This window comes from Helobdella robusta (genome assembly GCF_000326865.2).
Source record: "Helobdella robusta unplaced genomic scaffold HELROscaffold_70, whole genome shotgun sequence".
In the NCBI taxonomy this organism is placed as follows: domain Eukaryota; kingdom Metazoa; phylum Annelida; class Clitellata; order Rhynchobdellida; family Glossiphoniidae; genus Helobdella; species Helobdella robusta.
The window spans coordinates 20,751-45,066 of record NW_008705399.1 but is presented as its reverse complement, the minus strand read 5'-3'; the positions used below and the strand labels follow the sequence as shown (position 1 = coordinate 45,066).

Here is a 24,316-nt window from a genome sequence, read left to right as displayed (position 1 = left end):
GTTCAATATACATCATTCGTCGTCACCATCGTCCTCATCATTATCTTCGTCATCAGCAGATGCAGCAGACAGTACTATATACAATAGCATGGATACAATAGCATAGATACAATAGCATGGATATTTATTGGATGTGACAACCACAAACACCGCCATTGGCTCAGCTAACAATTATTCCTTCAAGGATAATCATTACCATCATCTTTTTTCATCGTCGTCGTCATCATCATCATTTCGGAGAATTAGTAACTCCTTTTTGTACACACATTTTATACACACATATACACAGTTGGCATAACATAAGCACGTATATACACGCCAAACATCATGGCGACCTTGACATTGAAGATAAACGTTGTAGATTGCTGTGTCACAAAGACGATTAACTTTGATCCAACTACAATTGTTTATGACGCCTGTCGAATTATCAGAGAGAAGGTTCCAGAAAGTACCACAGCCACTCATGCTAATGGTGAGTTGGCTGGTTGGCTGGCTGGCTGGCTGGCTGGCTGGCTGGCTGGCTGGCTGGTTGGTTTGTTGGTTGGTTGGTTGGCTGAAGGGTTGATTGGTTAATTGATTGATTGATTGAATTGTATTGAAATACAATTTTTATACATTGTGCTATTCTTGTATTGCCTTATATGCATGCAGGATCAGCCAATAAATTTTAAAACTTCCATTTTTCAGGCAATCTACCCTCTAGGGTGTATTATCTCTTTATAATTTATCTGGTGGTGCTATAATTCGAATGGTTTAACTCATTCTCTTCCTCTCTCTCTCTCTCTCACTCTCTCTCTCTCTCTCTCTCTCTCTCTCTCTCCCTATCTATCTATCTATCTCTCTCTACTGACTAATGAATTTTTATCACATGTACATACATATAATGATCGCTTTCTCTCTCTCTCTCTCTCTCTCTCTCTCTCTCTCTCTCTCTTTCTCTTTCTTTCTCTCTCTTTCTCTCTCTCTTTCTCTTTCTTTCTCTCTCTTTCTCTCTCTCTTTCTTTTTATTTCCTTCATTGGATCTCCTCTATTTTTGTTTCCTTATAGCAATATTGGTAATGATAACATCATAAAAATAACAATGGAAATAGTATTATCGCAACTACTACTACTACTACTGCTGCTGCTGCTGCTGCTGCTGCTGCTGCTGCTGCTGCTATTATTACTACTACTACTACTACTACTACTACTACTACTAATAATAATAATAATAATAATAACAATAACAAATATTGAAGCTGTTTAGAAGTTGAAGTTAAATTTATCTGGCTAAAAAAAATGTCAACTATGTTTGTTGTTTTGTTAGGATCATCATCGTCGTCGTCGTCGTCATTATCATCATCATCATGACGTCATTATCATCTGTGTTATCATTATCATGGCCGTCTTTATCCTCGTTAATAATAATAATCGTAATATTAATAATGAAATTGTAATAATAATAAAGTTTTGCTTTAGTAATTGAGGTGATAATAGTAGTAGTAGTAGTAGTAGTAGTAGTAGTAGTAGTAGTAGTAGTAGTAGTAGTAGTAGTTGTTGTTGTTGTTGTTGTTGTTGTAATAGTGGTAGTAGTATTAGTAGTAGTTGTAGTAGTAGTAGTAGTTGAGTTGTTGTTGATGTTAAGAAATCATTTTTATCAGTTTATTTTTTTTCTTAAAAGAGTGATTAGGATTGAATTGCATTACTTTTTTTTATTTTTATTGCTCCTATTGTCATTATTATTATTATTATTATTATTATTTTATTTTTATTACTCTTGTTTTCGATGTTGTTGTTATCATTATTTTTTCAGTTGTTGAAGTTTCTAATGGTTGAAATTGGTTAACAAAAAGAAATAGCGTAAAAAGAGGAAGAGAGAGAGAGGGAGAGAGAGAGAGAGACAACGACAGAGGAAGAGACAGACAGACAGACAGACAGATGTAATAGATAGTCTGATAGAATTTCATAGAAACAACTTTTTACAATGGCATATTTACAACTTTGATAAATAATAATTTATGGTTATGCTCTAAACTCAGAAGGCATACTTTTATGGTTAATTGCATAACATCATCATTTAGATTTCATTGTTTACTCATTGCTTCTTTGCACACCGTAATTCGTAGCCCGGCTAGCTCAGTCGGTAGAGCATGAGACTCTTAATCTCAGGGTCGTGGGTTCGAGCCCCACGTTGGGCGATTTTTTTTTTCAATTTATTTACTTTGTTTCGGTATGAATTCATATGATTAACGCACTTTGGAACGTTTATTTTTCATCGCAACGTACATAATATTAATGATGTCTCGTTATAATAAACGAAACGAGTCATCTTGAAGGAATTTTTTTATTAACAACTGTTTTTAGTCTTTTGACGCTCTACAATTCAGTATTTATTTAGTGATGACAACCTTGAAACTAATTGGTCAATTAATTTCCAAGAGAGCGTTGGTTTGTTTGTTGGGTCTATTTTGTACTGTGGTATCGCGTTATCGTATCGTAATACCTATCAGTCGATGGATACACGTAGCCCGGCTAGCTCAGTCGGTAGAGCATGAGACTCTTAATCTCAGGGTCGTGGGTTCGAGCCCCACGTTGGGCGCGAATGTTTTATTAATTTATCATTTAACTTGTCCATGTTACATTTTATAATTTTGTATGTTTTCGATCTTAAAACAATATCAATAGTAATAATAAATCATAATTTTGATAATAATTATGATGCTGATAATAATTTAAAAAATAATTTTTTCTGCCCCCCCCCGTCACAAGCAGCAAATGATTACGGTCTGTTCTACACCGAAGAGAACAAGAGGACGGGCATCTGGCTGGAGTCGGGCAAGTCTTTCGACCACTACATGCTCAGGAATGGCGTTGGTTCCTAAGATTTGGAATGATAATGATAATAATAAGGATGATGTGATGATATGATGATGATGGCGGAAATGATGATGATGTCAGCAATGGCTATGAAGATGAGATAATTCGCCATCCACATAGCGTTAAATTAGGACAAAAATGTAAATTTTTCTACCAACCTGTTAAGGATTTACTTGAGTACAAGAAGAAGATACGAACGTTGCGGGTTCGAATGCTGGATGACTCCGTCAAGACACTTTTCGTGGACGACAGTCAAAACGTTTCTCAGGTCATGCTCTCCATCTGCAGTAAAATAGGTTTGTGTGTGTGTGTGTCTGTGTGTGTTTCTGTGTGTTTGTGTGTGTGTGTGTGTGTGTCTTGTGTTTGTGTGCGTTTGAATGTGTGTATGTGGGCGTTTGAATGTGTGTGTGTGTGGGTGTGTGTTTGTATGTGTGTCTGTGTTTGTGTGTGTGTGTGTTTGAATATGTGTCTGTGTGTGCGTGTCTGTGAGCGTTTGAATGTGTGTGTGTGTGTTTGTGTGTGTTTAAATGTGTGTGTGTAATATAATTACAAAATGACAACAACAATAATAATAATAACGATTTTCTCCCCACCACCACCACCACACGCCCACGCAGGCATCACGAACCACGACGAATACTCGCTGGTTCGAGATCTGCCCGACTCAGAGAAGGAGAAAACGCTGACCATGAAGAGGGACAAGTCGATCGCGAAGAACCAGAAGAAGCTGGACGAGATGAAGAAGAAGCTGCACACTGATGATGAATGTCAGTGGTCGTGTGTGGATGCATCCATATTATTATTATTATTATTATTATTATTATTATTATTATTATTATTATTATTATTACGGAAATTTATATACAGCGCTTTTTTATTGTTGAATCTCAAAAGCGCTACTAAATCATAGACAAATAAGACGGACATTCATTGTGCAAATAAATAAGTTTTAATTTGACTTCGAAATTCCATATATACATATACATGTACACACATGCATGCATGCATGCATACGAACAAACACACACACACACACACATGCATGCATGCATGCATACGAACACACACACACATACAAACAAACATACAAACATACAAGCAAACATACAAACAAACATACAAACAAACATACAAACAATCAAACAGTGGATTGGTTGGACCACAACAAAAGTTTACGAGAGCAAGGGGTCGATGAGAAGGAGACGTTACTACTTAGAAGGAAATACTTCTTCTCCGATCAGAATGTCGACGCCAGGGATCCAATACAACTACATCTTCTTTATGTTCAGGTTCTCTTACTCTCATTCATCCATTCATTCATTCGTTCATTCATTCCTTAATTAATTCATTCATTCATTCATCCATCCATCCATTCATTGATTCACTCACCCTCTCACTCACTCACTCACTTACTCATTCATTTTCTCACTAACTCACTCACTCCTTCACTCACTCACTCACTCATTCATTCTCTCACTAACTCACTCACTCCTTCACTCACTCACTCCTTCACTCACACACTCCTTCACTCACTCACTCACTCACTCAGACGAGGGACACGATTTTGAAAGGGGCCCTGCCGGTAACGCAGGACCAGGCTATTGAGTTCGCTGGCCTCCAGTGCCAGGTACAGCACGGAGACTACGACGAGAAGAAACATAAACCCGGATTTCTCGAGTTAGTGGATTGATTGAAGGAGGAAATGAATGAATGAATGGATGAATGAATGAATGAATGAATGAATGAATGAATGAATGAGTTAGTGGATTGATTGAAGGAGGAAATAAATAAATGGATGAATGAATGAATTAATGAAGGAATGATTGAATGAATGAAAAAATGAAGAATTAGCGAATGAATGAATTATTGCATGTTATTAGAGTGGATTGATAGAAAGAATTTTCTGAATGAATAAATGAAATAATTTGATAATGTTTTACTAAACATCAGTTTGAAAGAAGTTCTGCCTAAAGAATATTGTAGAGTTAAGGGAATTGAAAAGAAAATATATCTTGTTAGTGAAAATATTGAATGAATGAACGAATAAACGAATGAATGAATGAATGAATGAATGAATGAATGAATGAATGAATGAATGAATGAATGAATGAATGAATGAATGAGTGAAGTTAATGCATTGATGAGTGGATGTATGAACGAACTCGCGAATGAATGAATGAATGAATGAACGTTTGAATGAACGTTTGAATGAATGAAATGATGAATAGGTAAATGAATGAATGAATGAATGAAAAACTGAATGAACAAGCAAGTGAATGAATGAGCGAATGAACGAATGAACAGGAACAAAAGAAGTTATCAGGCTTTTCAGAGATAGAGAGCAAAGCCAAGTACACACAGCTTGCTAGATCACTGCCCACCTATGGAATCGCCTTTTTCCTCGTTAAAGTCTGCCTATAATTTACTCTCTATTATAATTATTACTTATTATTTATTAATAATTATGGTTATAATTATGGTTATAATTATGGTTATAATTATGGTTATAATTATGGTTATAATTATGATATTATTATTATTTTTTTTTAGGAAAAAGTCAAGGGTAAAAATAAATTGACACCAAGTTTGCTAGGTATAACGAAGGAAAGTGTCGTGAAGATTGATGAAAAGAAGGAGGTGATTTATTCATTCATTCATTTATTCATTCATTCATTCATTTGTTTGTTCGTTTGTTCGTTCGTCTATCCGTCATCCATTCTAACGATTTTTCAGGTTGTTAAAACGTGGCCTTTGACAACTGTTAAGAGATGGGCTGCTTCACCCAATACATTCACTCTTGTTAGTTTTGATTGGTTGTTTAGTTGGTTGATTGATTGATTGATTGATTGACTGGTTGGTTGGTTGATTGATTGATCGATCGATCGATCGATTGATTGATTGATTGATTGATTGATTGATTGATTTGGTTGGTTGGTTGATCGATCGATCGATTGATTGATTGATTGATTGATTGATTGATTGATTGATTGATTGATTGATTGATTGATTGATTGATTGATTGATTGGTTGGTTGATTGATTGACAGGACTTCGGGGATTATGCAGACAGCTACTACTGTGTACAAACGATGGAAGGCGAGCAGATCGCTCAGCTGATAGCCGGCTACATCGATATCATCATGAAGAAAGTTAGCAGGGGGAAGATGACGACGACGACGATGATGACAATGATGATGATGATAACAGTGGTGATGATGACGATGACGACAATGATAACTTAATTGATGTTAGGTGTTTATTCTTTGATGAGGCTTTGTGATTATGTCCGGACCGATGTCATTCCATTATAAATATTTGCAGTTGGCTTGTTGTGGTTTTTTTTCTCTTTCTCGGCTCATTACTCCTTAAAAAATGACCCTGGTGATGACGACGATGATGGCGATGATAGTTATGATGATGATGGTGATGGTGATGATGACGTCAAAACTTAATGACGTCACGAAACGACAGAAACAGACGAGGGACCATCTCGGATTGGACGGTGACGAGGAATCGACCATGTATGAAGATAGCGTATCTCCCGCCAAGTACGGCGACAATGATGACGATGATGAGGATGATGATGGTGATGATGATGATGACGGTGCACATCTACAAACTTTCAAATTTTGTCTCTGACGTCCACTCATTTCAAAACTCCTCACGAAACGAAACGAAACAGGGCGACAATCATCCAGCACCAAAGCGTCGGTAGCGGGCAGGCGAGCTTAGGCAGTGTTGCACTCCCCGCCATCTTGAGATCAGGCGAGACGGCCAACGGACACCTAGCGAGCAACTCCATGCAACAGCAGGCCCAGTTTTCCAAAGTCTCGCTACTGGCTCATGCTGGCTATAGACTGCCTGCAGTTAGTGCCTGATTCGTCGTTTATCCATTCATTGATGCGTGTGAGGTGGTCAAGATCATAATTGCGATTATAACAATAATTAAAGTAATTTTAATTACTATTATAATTTTCCACTCACTTATATCATCCATCCAACTATTATCAATCCCATCCAACCAACCAACCAACCAACCAATCACACGCAGGGTAAGAACGCAGGTATGATAGGGCTAGGGGGTGCACAGCGGGCTCTGTTGGGTCGCATTGGCGCTGGCCTGACCTCTATGAAGGGCATACAGAATGACCTTGAGACTAAAGGTCAAGTACCTCAGCTTGGCACCGATCCTGTTAGTTATTTTATTCATATTTTGGATTCGTTCATTCGTTTGTTAGTTCGTCGTTCATTCATTTATTCATTCACTCGTTTAACTTTTGTTTCATTCATTCGTTCATTCATGATTTTTTTAGTTCATTTTAAAATTCCTTTGTACAAAATTTATTTATTCATTCCTTCGTTCGTTCGTTCGTTTGTTCGTTCATTTCTTTTTATCCTTCACAAGCACAGCTTAGTGAATGTTGCAATTATATACGATATCCTGTTCGCTACCTTTCTCTCTCTCTCTTCTCTCTCTCTCTTTCTCTCTATGTGTGTGTGTGAGAGTGTTTGTTTGCGTGTATGTGTGTGCGTGTGTGTGTGTGTATTTCTATATTACATGTGTTACATATATAATAATACTAATGCAGTATTTTGTGGATTTCCATGGCAGCGATGAATCGGTATTTTGAGAAATTTTGAAAAAATACGAAATTTTTATATTTATATAATTTAAAACAAATATTTATTTATTATTATCACCATCATTATTATGATTCATATTATTGTTGTTATTATTATTCCTGTTGTTAATTATTATTTTTACCCGCTTTTAATGGATTTGGATTTTTTTAAGTTTTAACATCAAAGAATTTATCCTAACAAACGATTGGCTGATTGATTGGTTGGTTGGTTGATTGATTGATTTGTTGGTTGGTTGATTGATTGTTTGGTTGAAAATTAATTATTTTAATTATTCACACCATTCGTTATTATTATTGTTATTTGAAGATTGAATTAATTGAATTTTACAACTGCTATTTCTACCTAATCTAGTGGGTTTGATTTGGTTTGCACTGTTCTGATCACCTAAAATTTCATGACTGATGTGTCTTTTCGTGATTTGTTAACTGTCAATCAATCAGTCAATCAACAAGTTGTTCGATCAATTTATCCATCTATCTATCTGTCTATCTATCTATCTATCTATCTATCTATCTATCTATCTATCTATCTATCTATCTATCTATCTATCTATCTATCTATCTATCTATCTATCTTTCTATCTATCTATCTATCTATCTATCTATCTATCTATCTATCTATCTATCTATCTATCTATCTATCTATCTATCTATCTATCTATCTATCTATCTATCTATCTATCTATCTATCTATCTATCTATCTATCTATCTATCTATCTATCTTTTGGCAACAGCACTCTTATGATTCAATCAATCATTTATTCGTTCTTTCAATTATTTAATCAATCTTATTGTATTTTCTTCAATGACTGAATCACCAATTAATTTATTCATTCGTTCATTTTTTATTCAATCAGTCAATCAATCAATCAATCAATCGGCCAAGCTGAATACAACACAATCCTACATACATAAATACACACATTTACATCCATACATACTCATACACAGGCTTCCATAAAATGGCGCGAGACGGCTATGGACAATTCGCGTCAGCGGCTAAGCGCTCAGCTCTCAGCCATGAACGCAGCTACAGCCCAAGTCGTCATGCTAACCAGAGATAACAACAATCCGGATAGCACAGACTATTCAGCCGTGGGATCGGCCGTGCAAACTATGTTAGTAATGACGTCATGGTTGTTAGTAATGACGTCACGATGATTGTGATGATCTTGATGATGGTGTAAATAATAGGGATGATGATGATCATTTACTCGTTCATTCACTCATTCATTCATTCATTCATTCACTTCAACTTCGTTTCTCATAGCTCAACTTAAATTGTCGTTGTTTACGTGAGACTACACTCGATTATTCATCTACTCTCACTCTTTCTTTCTTTATCTCTCTCTCTCTCTCTCTCCTTTTTCCCCCTCTCTAACTATCTGTCTAAATTTTTTCCTACAATCACTCATTCTCTCTTGAAACGAAACACAGCTCTGCCAACCTGAACAACTTCTCACAAGACGTGAGGATGTTGGCGGCCATGGAGGAGAACGAGAAAGAGGGCACGGCCCTCATGGGGGCTGCCAGGCTGCTGGTGGGGGCTTTCTCTGACCTCCTCATCGCCGTCCAGCCAAAGGTCGGCGATGCGGATGATAATGATGACGACCTGAAAGTGGCAGACAGAAATGTAGGAGTGGATTTTTTTTTCCGTAGTGTGTTTAGTAGTGAATTGCTTCTATCTGTCGTTGGTTTCGTTTGCTGTTGTTGTTCTTACACTTTGTTGTTTGTTTGCAATTTTAACACTCTACTTGCATCTACTTTTATTTGTTCCTTCTCTCTCTCTCTCTCTTTCTCTCTCGCCCTCTCTCTCTTTCTCTCTCTCTCTCTCTCTCTCTCTATCATATCTGTTTATTCTCTCTCTCTCTCTTCTCTCTCTTTCTCTCTCTCTCTCTATCTTATTTGTTTATTACTGCAATAAATATTACAATATTTAAAATTTGCTACTTCATTTGCATTATAAAATTTGCATAATCACTTATGAAAAATCTCCTAAATTTAAGTATTGTTATTATTATTACTATTATTACTATAATTATTATTACTTTTAATATTATTATTATAATTGTTGTTATTGTTAATTTTATTGAAAATATTTTGGCAATTATGTTTAATGTGTACAGTACAAACACTCCTTACTTATTTGCATCTACATAGGCATAATATTAATAATAATAATAGTAATAATAATAATAAAAATAATAATAATAATAATAGTCCAACAGAAGATCCCTAATAGTGAGTTTTGTCGCTTGGGTAATTTAAAAATGGGGGATCGATCTAGCTAGCAGCTAACCGCATTATTATTTAATTATACGCAATTTACAGAATGGCTGTGTTTGTGTACGTACATACATACATTCATACATACATACATACATACATACATACATACATACATACATACATTCATACATTCATACATACATACATACATACATACATTCATACATACATACATACATACATACATTCATACATACATTCATACATTCATACATACATACATACATACATACATACATACATACATACATACATACTTATATATATATATATAGTATACTATTTTTCAGTTTTTTATTATTGTTTGTTTTATTATTTATTTGTTTTATTATTTTATTAAATATCGTTTGAGTAGTAGTTTTTTTTCTGTCCCTACAGTTCACGATTCATTTACTTTTTTTAGGCTGTGGGTTTTTTTTTTAAATTTCACTATTTAGTATTTTTGTTCATGTGACCTCATCATTATCATCACCCTAGCAATCGTCCAAACTACCATCATCATCAGTATCTCATTATCATCAGCATCTCGTTGTCATCATCATCGTCATCGAGTTACCCACTAAGATTACGTCACCATCGTCGTCGCCAACATCCACCACCACCATCATCATCATCACCAATCTTTACCATCATCATCATCACCATCATCTTCCACACCATCATTCATCACCACCCCCATCAATCATCATCATGTCAGCCACGTCAGAACATATTGAACGCGGCAAACCGAGTGGGGGAAGCTAGTCAGGGCATCATGCTGTACGTCGAACCATGCTCTGATGAGGAAAATATCTACAAGGTTCATTATTATTATTATTATTATTATTATTATTATTATTACTATGATTATTATTATTATTATTATTATTAGTTGAAAAGCTAATAGATCTATCATCACCATATTACTACCAAAACCACCACTACTATCAGGAGAAGCTGATGACGTCGGCTCGCGCCGTGGCCACAGCTACGGCTAACCTCGTCCTACAAGCTAAAAACGTTTCGGCTCGGTGCAAAACCAAGGAGCAGCAGAGCCAGGTTATCGAGACGGCCACTCAATGCGCTCTCGCTTCGTCGCAGCTTGTCGCCTGCAGTCGCGTGGTTATGTCCACTATCGATAATGCTAGCTGCCAGGATATGCTCGTTGAGGCCGCCAAAATGGTCGCCAAGTCCGTTGATGACGTAGTCACTACGTCACAGGTCTGTCTGTCTGTCTGCCTGTTTGTCTGTCTGTCTATCTATCTTGAATGGAAGTTGATTAGATTGATTTGGATTAAAGGATAAGCTTGTAAGAAATGCGTACACGAAGATACGAATATTTAAACATTCATACATAAGCATACATACAAACGTACAACAAACACATACACACAAACAAACACATACACACAAACAAACACATACACACAAACAAACACATACACACAAACAAACACATCAAACACACATACACACAAACATACGAACGCAGGAAGTATGTGATGACGAGCCAACGTTGGCTAATCTCAACCAATCGGCAACAGTTGTGACAGAAACACTGGACAATCTTATGCAGCATGTTAAAAGAGGAACCATGCATAACGAAGGGGTTGGTTGGTTGGTTGATTAATCACGTCTGACTGACTGATTGATTAGTTGGTAGCTAATTGATTGGTTGGTTGATTAATTAGTTAGTTAATTGATTGAATGATTGATTAGAAAATATATTGGCTAATTGATTGGTTGGTTGATTAATTAATTAGTTAGTTAATTGATTGAATGATTGATTAGAAAATATATTGGCTAATTGATTGGTTGGTTGATTAATTAATTAGTTAGCTAATTGATTGAATGATCGATTAGAAAAAATATATATATTATTATTATTCATAATATAACTCGTTTATATTTATATTATTATATTTAAATTATAAATAATATAATTTATTTGTAATACCAGCTGAATCAGGTTGATACGATAATGATAACGACTGACAGACTGTGTAACAGCGTTGATAACACGCAAGAACTCGTCAAGCAAGCCAGACAACTCGCTCAGGTAAATAATAATATTAATAATTATAATAATAAAAATTATAGAGAGGAGAGAGAGGAGATGCCACTGCAGGACTTACTGCTACGTTGAAGTTGAACGCTGTACTTCTACGCCAGTCTGATACCTGATAATTATAGCTCTGATACTGATATAATATATTATTATAATGTATAATAAATTATGATAATTTGTAGGCCACCTCCTATTTGGTTAACTCGTTAAAAGTGGAAGCCGACCAGCAAAATGATTCTGATCGCCAGAACAAGCTGCTGTCAGCTGCTAAGATGCTTGCTGACGCTACCGCTAGAATGGTTGAAGCTGCTAAGGTGCTCCTGATAATGATGATGATGGTGGTGTGGATGGCGATGGTGATAATGATGTGGGTGGTTGTGGTAATGATGGTTTTAACGATGATGTGGATAATAATGATGATGGTGATGAGAATGTGATGCTAATTAACGTGAATTGTGCACGCTGCACACGCACACACACACACACAGGGCTGTGCCTCTCAGCCACAAGATGAAGCCAATCAGAGAGCTTTGAAGGTAGCAGCTGACGAGTTGAGGTCAGCTACGACCACAGCTGCTGTGAACGCTCTCAAGCAACCGATACTCACAAATCTACAGGTTAGTTGCTGCTGTCTGTTGTCGTTTGTCTTGTTGTCTTTATTGCTGTCTGTATTGTTATCGCTGTTTGGTTGCCTGTGCTGATGTATTTTTGGCACTTTTAGTTCTCTTTTAATGATCTTCTAATGCGAATAAAATATTTTCAATTTGGATTAATATGCTGAATAATTTTAGGGGTTAAAATTATCTTGCACGCTTAATCAATAAACAGCAAACTGCTAAGAACGCTACCTCAGCAGCCACACAGCTGATTAACGCAGCAACTGCCAGCAGTCCGTACAGCACGAACCAGCAGACGCATCAACAGCTGATTGGTCAATGCAATTCAGTCTCCGATGACGTCATACCTAAATTAGTGCAGGCTCTTCGCACTTCGCACAAACGCCCGGAAGACCCAAAATCTTTGAGTTCGCTTATTGACGCTGTGCAGGAGTTCATCGCTGTTAGTTTGCTGGTTGACTCATTCATTCATTCATTCATTCATTCATTCATTCGTTCGTTCGTTCATTCGTTCATTCATCCATTCTTTTCATTCATCATTCGAATCAACCAACCAGCCATGCAACAAGCTACTGACGACAACGAAAGCAGCCCTGCCAATGGTGACAGATGAATCGTGCAGTATCTGCTTGAATGGTGCCTCCAAGAACCTCACGTCCTCCCTGGCCGATCTCAGGTCAGCTGTGTTGAGGGCCCAGCAGGCCTGCACTGCCGCTGCTGCTGATAAACCGGAAATTGAACTGGCTCTTGATCAGGTGTGTGTGTGTGTGTGTGTTAGTTTGTAAGTGTATGTTTGTTAGTTTGTGTGTGTTTTGTGTGCGTGTGTTTGTGTGCGTGTGTTTGTGTTAGTGAGCTAATGTAATTATCCGCCAGTTGGTTATTTTTCAGGTAAAATCCCTTGAGAGAGAATTAATGGAAACTAAACAAACGGCCTTGAGTGGCAAACTGATGCCCCTGCCAGGCGACACAACTGAGATGAGCTGCTCACAGCTGGGAGCTGCCTCGAAAGCTGTCGCCACAGCTATGGCGCAGCTGCTAACAGCTGCTACGCAGGTTGATGTCGTTGGTGTTGTTGCATTTTTTGTTTTGGTGTGTTGTTTTATGATTGAGTATGTTGTTTTTCATTTATTCATTCATATGCTTGAATCTTCGAAATTAAAATTTGAAGATTAATTCTTGAAAGATAATTTGGCAAGTGACAACTTTTTATGCTAGTATTGACACCAATAATAATCCTCCACTACCACACCACAACGAAACACAGGGGAGCAAGGAGAACACCGGATCGTCTGCGTGCGATGTCGCAAAGCAACTAAAAAATTTATCGCGATCCGTGCGCGGTGTGGCCTCGACCACGAGCGACCAGGATCTAAAAATGGGAGTCATCGACAGAGGCATTGACGTCATACAGAAATCCGGAAGGCTAATCGAGGATGCTAAATCCGTCGCGGAGAAACCCAATGACGTCGATGCTAAAAATAGACTGGCCATGGTTAGAGTGTATAATTTAATTCGTCGGGCTCTTTCTTGCGTTCTACACTGACGATTCCAAAACTGAAATATTAATTAATAATAATTATTATTGTTATAATTAAGATTATAATTTGTAATTATAATTAACGTAGGCGACGAAAGTGGTGTCTCAGTCGTTGAGTTCGTGCGTCAACTGTCTGCCCGGTTTGAAGGATATCGATGCAGCGGCCAGGAAGGTTAGCGACGCCGAGCTGAAACTCAACAAAATTAATCAGGTAGGTGTCGCTTCTGTTGCTCTGATTGTAATAATATTGATAATAATTATAATAATTAATAATAATTATAGTAATTAATAATAATTATAATAATTAATAATAATTATTATTATTATCGTTTTTGCTTATTATTTGTTTAATTATTACAACCATTCGATCGGATAACTATAATTATTCCACACGACATCACACCCAGCAACCCGCAGTTGTCGGCATGAAAGCCAGTGAAGTAGCCGCAAGAGATACACAGCAGAGGCTGAACCAGGACGCTGCCAACCTCAACAAAGCTACCAGTGACCTCCTGCAAGCCTGTCAGAACCCCAACAACACCAGCGACAACAACAACACTGTGGCATCTTCGGCCAATCAGCTGTCGAAAATTTTCGAAGGTTTCATCGACGACGGCGTCAAGATGGCCGCCCAGACCAAAGATTCTGAATGTAGACATCAAATTGTCGAGGAGCTGCGTAACGTAACGTCTGCCACGAATAAATTTCTGGCCATGTCAAAATCAATCGTTACTGACCCGTCTGGACCTAGTGCTAAAAACTTACTGACGCAAGCTGCTAGGTGAAATCATTCGCCATAAATTTTTTGAGTTTCTGTACCATAATTATGTTATAATTAATTTTAATTATGTTTAAATTATAATTATTAGGATTTTTATCGGTTTTTTAATTGCAGAGCCGTCACAGATAGCATAAATAAGTTGATAGGCATTTGCACTGAATCATCGCCCGGACAGAAAGAATGTGATGGGGCTCTGAGAGAAATGCAGGTCGGTCGGTCGGTCGATTGATCGATTGATTGATTGATTATTGATTGATTGATTGATTGATTGATTGATTGATTGATTGATTGATTGATTGATTGATTGATTGATTGATTGATTGATTGATTGATTGATTGATTGATTGATTGATTGATTGATTGATTGATTGATTGATTGACTTTACCAGATGTTGAAGCCATTATTGCATGATCCGAATCAGCCAGTCAACAAGGAAAATTACTTTGAATGTTTGGACAATGTCATTGATAAATCTAAAGTAATAAATATTTATCATTTTTAAATTTAATTATTTCCTCATATTATTTCCAATTCATTTTCATCGTATTTAATTATTTATCTATAATAATATTAATAATAAAAAAAGGTTCTAGCTGAGTCTATGACTTCAATAACGGCATGCGCGCGTCAGCAAGATATGCTGAAATTTTGCACCAGCGTTGATAACTTCTCAAAATCCGTCTGCTCTATTGTGGAAAGTTCTGTTCAGGTGTGTGCGTGTGCGTGTGTGTGTGTTTGTATTGTGGGCGTGTGTGTCTGTGTGTGTTTTGTTTGTTTGTTTGTTTGTGTGCATGTTTGTAACCCACTACATGTTACTATAATAATTTAATCATGGTGTGATTTTGTGTTTGTGTGCTTTTTACTTATTTAATTATTAATACTCAGTTAGATGGGTAGCAGTAGTAATACCATTCATTCATTCATTTAATCAACCAATAATTCATTCATTCATTCATTCACTCAATCAATCAGTAGTATCATATCATTATCATCATTAATATTGTTAGGCTGCCTATATAGTGGGGATATCAGATCCGAACAGCGAGCCGATAGTTGAGGGGTTAGTGGATCAGGACCTCTTCCTCAGGGCTTCAGAGACCACCAAACAGGCGTGTGACGTCCTTGGGGATCGCTCGACCAATCAAGCGCAAGTACGTGCGTTTGCGAGTTTGTGCGTGTGTAGGTTGGTGTGTGTGTGTGTGTTGTGGTGTGTGTTAACCAGTCAATTTGTTGTATAAGTTACCGACCAACCAAGTTTAGGACATCTACTTCACCATCCAATCAAATACAATCATACATCTTTGAGAGCCTGTGAGAGTATATCATCAGCCAATCAAATCATCCAATTCTACGAACCGACCAATCAGATGCTGGCAGCTGTTTCTACGATAGCCCATCAGACGTCGTTGTTGTGCAATGCTTGTAGGCAGGCCTCGTCAAAGACAACCAATCCAGTTGCCAAGCGACAATTCGTCCAATCAGCGAAAGACCTCGCGAACAATACTGCCCAGATGGTCAAGTCTATGAAGGTATTGGGTGGTGGTTGTTGGGGCGTGATGGTGGTTTTAGTTAGTCAAACTTTTACTCCTTACCCATTTCCTCATCAATCCATCCATCCATCCATCCATCAACTCATCTACACCAAGGCTGCCTCGACGTCATCAGATCAACAGCAGCCGATCAACGTGATTGGCCACGACGCCAGTAAGCCCCTCCTACAATCACTAGATGTCCTCAATAATTTTGCCCTCGTTCCCGAGTTTGTTGGTACCCCGGCAAAGATTGGTCAACAGGTTTGTTGGTTAATTGTGATTGGTACGCTGATAGATTGGCGAGCTATGATTGGTTGGCTAACTGGTTGATGATATTTGAATGGTCGACGGCTGGCCGACTAGTGATTGATAGTTTTTTTTTATTTATTCATTCATTTATTCATTCATTCATTCATCTGCCTATCCATCCATCCATCCATACAACAACAGGGTAGGGCCGCTCAGCAGCCGCTAATGGAAGCAGCTAGAGAGATAGTAGACGGGGCGTGCGAGATGGTCTCAGCAGCTAAGCAGCTGGCCGTCAAGCCGAACGATCAAAATGTCTACCAAGCCTATTCCACACACTCGCATACGCTCTCTGAAGCTATGAAGAAGATGGTCACTTCTATGAGGTGAGGTTTTTTGTGGTTCATTCGGTACATTGTGTCGTCGTTTTAAATTGTTCGCCGCTTGTTTTGCCGATGTTTGCGTGGAGAAAAGTTTTGTTAGCGATTCGTTCGTAAGTGTTTTAATAAGCCTAATTAATATTATAATAACCTTCGTTAATATTCATAGGATTACACAACCTGGCCATAAAGAATGTGATTGGTCGATAGATCAGATCAACTTAATTATTCATGACATCGATCAAATCTCATTGGCTGCAGTCTCACATGACCCAATGCTGGCTAGCATGGGTGAAGGTCGAACTCTCGAGGCTTGCCATGAACAGGTGACGATGACGATGATGATAATAATATGATGGTGATAATAATAATATGATGATGATTACGATAATGATGTCTGGTTTTTCCCAAAAAGGTTATAAATAGCGCCAAGCAGATGTTGGACCTCGTTGAGCCAATCAAATTGGCCGCCAAGGGTGAAAGCGGGAATCTTGGCCATCTGGTGAATATAGAAAAAAACTTTTATTTCATTCATTTATTTTTTGGTCTCTTCTCCCATTTATACGATTTTTATACAAATTTTGTGATTTTTCAATCGGGTTTTGTTCCTTCGTTTCCAGCACTACTGATAGCATAACACTGGCCTCTGTAAAAAAAAAAAAAAAAAAAAAAATCAAATTAGGTCAATTCGGCCATTTCCTACATGACCCCATTCAAGATGGGGCTACTGGGCTGCGTGGCCAAGACGACCAACTCGAAGGTTCAGATGGACATCTTGGAGAAGTGCAAGACAGTGGCCGAAGCCCTCCAGAATCTCATCACGTGTGCCAGAGACTCTGGCGGAAATAAGAAGGTGGGGGGGGTGATTGTTGTTATTATTGTTATTAATGTTGTGGTTGTTGTTGTTTGTTGTTGTTGTTATTATTTATCATTGTCACAATCATCATCTCCATCACATCATCTCCACCATCATCGTCACAACAACCACCACCATCCAGGCCTCACCAGAACTGCAAGCAGAAGTTGATGACGCGGCGACAGAGACCGCAGATTCTATCAAAGAGATCATCGACACCATGGAGAAAAATGCATCGTCTAGTGGTGTCGTCTCGTCGCTACTCGCCAATCTCAATGAATCAGTCACTCAAGTAAGAAGGGGATATCTTGAAAAATATTACAATAGAATGGATTTTTATACCATAGATTATATATTTCCTTTAAAATTGGAATAAATGCCACATGTATTTAAATTATTTGGCGGGATAGCGCATATATCGCCCTATCTTGTGTTACTGTCGTTATTATTACGCGTTAAACTGCTTTGAATTGCTCTCTCTCTCTCTCTCTCTCTCTCTCCACTCTCTCTCTCTCTCTCTCTCTCTCTCTCTCTCTCACTATATGCATGTACAGTTTTAAAAGAAATTGCTCCGTGTGTTTGTGTGTGTGTGTGTGTGTGTGTGTGTGCGTGTGTGTGTGTGTGTGTGGATGTTACATGTACGTAACAGTTTAGCCTGATACGAACAAAAATTTTTTTTTAATATTATAATTATCATTTTCTAATTATCATAATATTATTATATAATAATAAAATTATTATTAATTATTAGTAGTAGTATTATAATTCTTATTGTTGCGGATAGATGGACGAGGAGATAAAAGGTAACACTGGTGAACTTTCGTTCGTCGAACATCAGACAAACATCGTTGCTATCGTCAAACAGCTAGCTAAGACTTCTCAAGAGATGGTTGGTTTGTTTGTCTCTGTCTGTCTGTCTGTCTGTCTTTTTTTTATGGACGTTGTTTTTGACGTGGATTTTAGTTTATCTTTAACGTCCTACCTCGGGGAACCGGGACCCTGGACGCAAAACGAAAATTAAATTTTAGTTTATCTTTTATAAGGCGGTAGTTGCAAACGATCTTAATCAAAAGCATCAACAACGATAAGTAGGAACAAAACAGACACACACACACACACACACACACACACGTGCACTCACACAACAACAACAACAGCACCAGGCATACGAAACAACAACAGCAGCAACAACAAACACACAACAACAACAACACAGCTAACTAGATCGGTGACAGACAACGCCCAGGACCTAGGTGCACTTGCCAACAACATAACCAGGGATTATGCTATGCTCGTTGAGGAGGGCAAGAAGGCATATGTCACCTGTCCAAATGAACAGGTATGTCCTTTTACTCATACACTCATTCGTCCATCCATTCATTCATTCATTCATTCTCTCATCCATCAATCCAGTCGTTCATTCGTTCAAATTCAAATAAAAATTTATTTTACAGATGGGCAATCGCATAAAAGTGACGATACAGCAGCTCGGCAAGCACTGCATCGGTCTGGTGCAGAATGCTGGCAGCCTACAGTGCAATCCCAACGATTCGTTCGCTAAGAAGGAGCTCGGCTCTCAGGCTAAGAAAGTTATCGAAGATGTTAGTTTGGTGCTGTTGGAGGGCTTGGTTGCTTCGTTGGTTGCTTCGTTCGTTGGTTAATTAGTCGGTTGGTTGCTTGTTTAACTTGTCGGATGACTGGCTAGCTGGTTGATTGATTGATTGCTTGTTCATCGTTTAGTACACCCCTACAAAGTCGATGAATTGAAGACGAACATGTATAAGATCACTTTTCTATTCTAACTCCTCCCACCAATTTCCCAACAACCAATGAATGACAGGCCACGGACATTATGACCATCCTGCAGTCCAGTGCCAGGGGAACGCAGGCCTGCATAACGGCAATCAGTACGATGAATGGAATCATGGCCGACCTTGACACGACTATCATGTTTGCCTCAGCTGGCACCCTGTCAGCTGAGTCCGCCGACTCGTTCTCTAATTATAGGTTCGGAGTTTTTGCTCCTGCGATTTTACATACTTTTTGTTTTATATACCCTTTGACGTAAATTTTCAATTGTATTAAAAATATCTTTCAACTTTGATGAACTTTTTCAGTTCTTTTATTCAATGCAAAAATAACAATAGTTGAGTTGTAGCAACAACAATAATAATAACGACAACAAAGAAATAAAAACCACAACAATTTCAGGGAAGGCATATTAAAGATGGCGAAAGAGTTAGTCGAAGATACGAAGACATTGGTGTCGGGTGCGGCCCTGAACCAGGATCAGCTGGCCGGAGCTGCCACCAAGTCCGTCACGACCATCAACAATCTCTCCGAATGTGTTAAGAGGGGTGCAACAAGTTTGGGCAGCAATCAGCCCGATGCACAGGTACGTAGTAGGGGAGTCTGGTTGTGATGAAGGGCTGGCTTACCTGTTGTGGGTTTTTTTTTGTAGGAGGGGGGTTATGTGGGAGTTATTGGCAAGAATGGGCTGTTTGTGAGTAGCTGTCACTTCGTTATAGCGATTAAAATTAATTTATCTATTCTAATATTGTTTGTCTAGTTGTCCATATTTGTCCGTTTATTAATTTACTGATCCATCTATTTATCCTATCCATTCATTCGTTCGTTCATTCGACCCCTCACCCATCCATCTATCTATCCATTCAGGTTTCCCTATTGAACGCAGTAAAAGACGTGGTGTCGGCGCTGACCGACCTGATAGGGGCAACGAAGGTGGCAGCCGGCAAGCCCCCAAGTGACCCATCCATGGTCGTTCTCAAGGACGCCGCCAAGGTCAGTGTTTTTAGATATTTGTAATATCATTACGGGTTTGGTTTCACACGACCAATTAGTAACTCAACCAATCGATCTATCTACCTGCCTATATTGAGTCATATGAACCGCCCAACCAACCTCCCAACTCACCAGACCATGGTCACCAACGTAACGAACCTGCTGAAGACGGTGAAGACGGTTGAGGACGAGGCAACGAGAGGTACGCAGGCTCTGGAATCATCCATCGAGGCCATACAACAGGAATTGAAGGTCAGGTCATCAGTCAATCAGTCAGTCAATCTGTCAATCAATCAATCAGTCAATCAACCAATCAGTCAGTCAATCAATCATTCATTCAATCAGTCAACCAATCTATCGATCAATCGTTCATCATAAGCTGCTTTGAATCTGGCTCCCTTAGTTCATCTGAGTCGTGTTCAGCTCTGTTTGAGCTGAGCTGAGGAGATGTTGAAGTTCAACGCTTATATATATATATATATATATATATATATATATATATATATATATATATATATATATATATATAGTTGCTCGCACACAAACACACATCCACCATGACATTCGATACGATACGATACATTTTATTTGTCTCCAAAACAAAGGAAAAAAGAAGACTCACATTCACATTCACTCGCATATACACACGTACGCAGACGAAACGAGACAAAATTTTATTCAGTAACAAACACTCCCAAGAGAAATAACGTTACAGGACTGTGCAGAGTAAAACGTTAAAATCTGTCAATTGCACACACACTCACACACATTTAACGAAACACCCACAACATACATAACAGAAATACACACGCCTACATACGCAAACTAACACACACATTCACACACATTCACACACACGCACACAGGCATATGCAGTCATCGACCGTTTCGAGAAGGCAGTCTCCCCGGACTCCATTATCCAGATCACGCGTCCCATCACCATGGCCACTTCGAAAGCTGTGGCAGCTGGTAACAGCGGCAGGCAGGATGACATTATCGCAGCTGCTAATTTAGGTCGCAAGGCCATTTCTGATTTGCTGAAGCACTGCAAGGTGACCTAGTTTGTTTTTTTCTTCCTTTTAATTCCTTTTAACATTTTAAATCGCTGCTGATGCTACCACTACTAGTACTACTACTACTACTGCTGCTACGGCTACTACTACTACTACCACTGCTGCTACTGCTACTGCTACTACTACTACTACTACTACTACTACTACTACTTCTACAACCACTACTACTACTACTACTGCTACTACTACTACTACCGCTACTACTACTCATAATATTAATTTGTAATAATGACGTCAGGGAGGAGTGGTGAACGTGGAAGACAGGCAGCTGAAGCAGAGGATGCTGGACGCTGGTAATGTATGTGCACATTCGTACCGGGAACTACTCATTAATATTCAGCAGGTGTTATTAATATTCATAAGTTATTATTATTGTTGTTGTTGTTGTTAATATTGTTATTATTATTAGTAGTAGTAGCAGTAATAGTCGTCGTAGTAGTAGTAGTTGTAGTTGTGGTGGTGGTAGTAGTGTACTATAAATCTTCTGATTATTCGTTTTGCAGTTTTCATTGGCCTCTCAATAAATGAATAAATCTATATATGCATGAACGAACGAATGAATGAATGAGCGACAGATTGAATGACTGAATGAATGAACGAATTAATGAATTCATGTACGAGTGTATGTTAGAAGAGAGGAACGATTGAGTAAATAAATTAATTAATAAATGTAGGTATTGGTAAATCTAGGTTGTTTATAATAATAATGGATGAACAAGCTAGTAAATGAATGAATGATAGAATTACATAATAAACTATGCTAATTTATGCTAATTTGTGCTACTAGATCCATCAGAAGCCAATCACAGCTGAGCTGAAGCAGCAGCTGGCCATGACTTCAAAAAAAGTTGCCCAATCGGTTACTGAAATCGTTCATGCTGCTGAAGCTATCAAAGGTTGATGGTTGTGATGAAAGGATGATGATGATGACGATGACGATGCACACATACACACTCACACACACTCACACACAAACACAAAGGAATGGACTGGTTTGACCCACAAGACCCAAGCACTATAGCTGAGAACGAGCTGCTAAGTGCTGCTAACGCCATTGAAGCCGCCGCTAAGAAGCTAGCTTCGCTACAGCCTAGGCTAAAACCTAAGGTGAATGAATAATAAATAAACAAATGAAATATATAAACAAACAAATCATCAACCGATTGGATGAATATATTATAATAATTATAATATTATAATTTTTCCAGCAAGTGGATGACTCGTTGAACTTCGAGGAGCAGCTTCTTGAAGCTGCCAAATCCATAGCAGCCGCAACAGCTGCTCTCGTCAAAGCTGCTTCAGTCGCTCAGAGGGAACTCGTCATGCAGGACAAGGTATCTCATCAAGGCTGAATTATATTCTTCTTTCTTGTAATTTCATTCCATTGTTATTACTCCACTAAGTTGAAACGCTGTATTCCGTTACGCCATATGAATATATTTGATTGATTGATTGATTTTTATTATTATTATTATTATTGCCACTATTGTTATTGTTGTTGTTGTTGTTAACATTTCATTAGCTTGGAAAGGTGAGCAGTGACGATTACGATACAGACAGTCAATGGTCTCAGGGACTGATATCTGCCGTTTGTATTGTTTTCAATTTGTCTCTCTCTCTCTCTCTTTCTCTCTCTCTCTCTCTCTCTCTCTCTCTCTCTCTCTCTCTCTCTCTCTCTCTCTCTCTCTCTGTATTTTGTCTGTGTGTGTGTGTGTGTTTATTTGTTCGTTTGTTTGTTCGTTCGTTCGTTTGTCTTTGTCTGGGTGCCTGTCTGTCTGTTCATGTCTGTTCATTTTTTTTTCATTTCACTTTTCTTTCATGTATTTGTTCGTTTATTCTTTATTTCTTTCTCTCTTTCATCATTTCATTTTTATCATTCCCAATTAAATCCACATTTAAACAGTGATGACATTTTAACTTTTTCACCCGCCCCTCCCCCTCAACAAAAACCAGGCGCGAATGGTGGCAGCGGCTACTCAAAGTTTGTGCGACGCAGCTAACGCCATGGTTCAAGGTCAGGCTTCTGAGGAGAAGCTGATTTCGTCGGCCAAGCAGGTAGCTGCTTCGACGGCCCAGCTGCTCATAGCTTGCAAGGTCAAGGCCGATCCCAATTCACAGGCTATGCATAGGCTGCAAGTTCGTTTAAGTTCTATTTTTATCTGCAGTTGTTTTTCATTTGTAAATCAAACCGTTAATTAATTCGTCGATTCATCCATTTATCCGTCCATTCATTTCATCATGCATCTATCCATTCATTCCATCGTGCATTCATTCATTCATTCATTCCACGTAGAACGCCGGCCACGCTGTTAAGAAGGCGACGGAGATCTTGGTGATGGAGGCGCAGAAGATGAAGAACGAGGCAGAGGATGAAGAGAGCGTCACCACCGTCAACAACAGGATGGTCACTGATATGGCTCAGGTTCGTTTCTATCTGTCTGTCTGTATGTCTGTATGTCTGTCTGTCTGTAATTTTTTCCGTGAGTTTATAAAAGTTGTTTTATTTCTCAGATCATAATGGCCCAAGAGGAGATATTGAGGAAGGAGAAAGAGTTAGAGATGGCCAGGAAGAAACTTGAGACCATCAGGAAAGCTAAGTACAGACCTACTGATGAAGTTTAAGAAGGTCAAGGAAGTGGCTTTATTTGTTAGCATT

General features: G+C 38.4%; 1 protein-coding gene across 1 annotated transcript; it reads left to right on the top strand.

Annotated features, from left to right (window-relative positions):
- Positions 1-327: 327 nt before the first annotated feature.
- On the top strand, positions 328-24,282 carry HELRODRAFT_115799 (hypothetical protein; the record flags this gene model as incomplete). Its single annotated transcript, XM_009031131.1, has 55 exons — positions 328-472; positions 2,752-2,849; positions 3,023-3,152; positions 3,474-3,623; positions 4,003-4,145; positions 4,406-4,533; positions 4,807-4,870; positions 5,161-5,265; positions 5,407-5,493; positions 5,590-5,655; positions 5,903-6,004; positions 6,327-6,403; positions 6,538-6,725; positions 6,935-7,047; positions 8,451-8,617; positions 8,937-9,081; positions 10,486-10,587; positions 10,719-10,988; positions 11,260-11,376; positions 11,728-11,826; positions 12,018-12,149; positions 12,324-12,452; positions 12,664-12,894; positions 13,010-13,207; positions 13,341-13,505; positions 13,717-13,950; positions 14,078-14,204; positions 14,422-14,770; positions 14,885-14,978; positions 15,160-15,249; positions 15,358-15,480; positions 15,779-15,922; positions 16,139-16,313; positions 16,437-16,564; positions 16,754-16,935; positions 17,099-17,255; positions 17,345-17,431; positions 17,612-17,782; positions 17,928-18,077; positions 18,570-18,674; positions 19,002-19,124; positions 19,240-19,386; positions 19,626-19,792; positions 19,997-20,180; positions 20,462-20,587; positions 20,723-20,839; positions 21,454-21,639; positions 21,899-22,003; positions 22,448-22,556; positions 22,643-22,767; positions 22,869-22,994; positions 23,183-23,248; positions 23,614-23,796; positions 23,954-24,082; positions 24,172-24,282. 55 exons carry the CDS (start codon positions 328-330, stop codon positions 24,280-24,282), a joined length of 7,671 nt encoding a protein of 2,556 aa, XP_009029379.1.
- Positions 24,283-24,316: the final 34 nt, after the last annotated feature.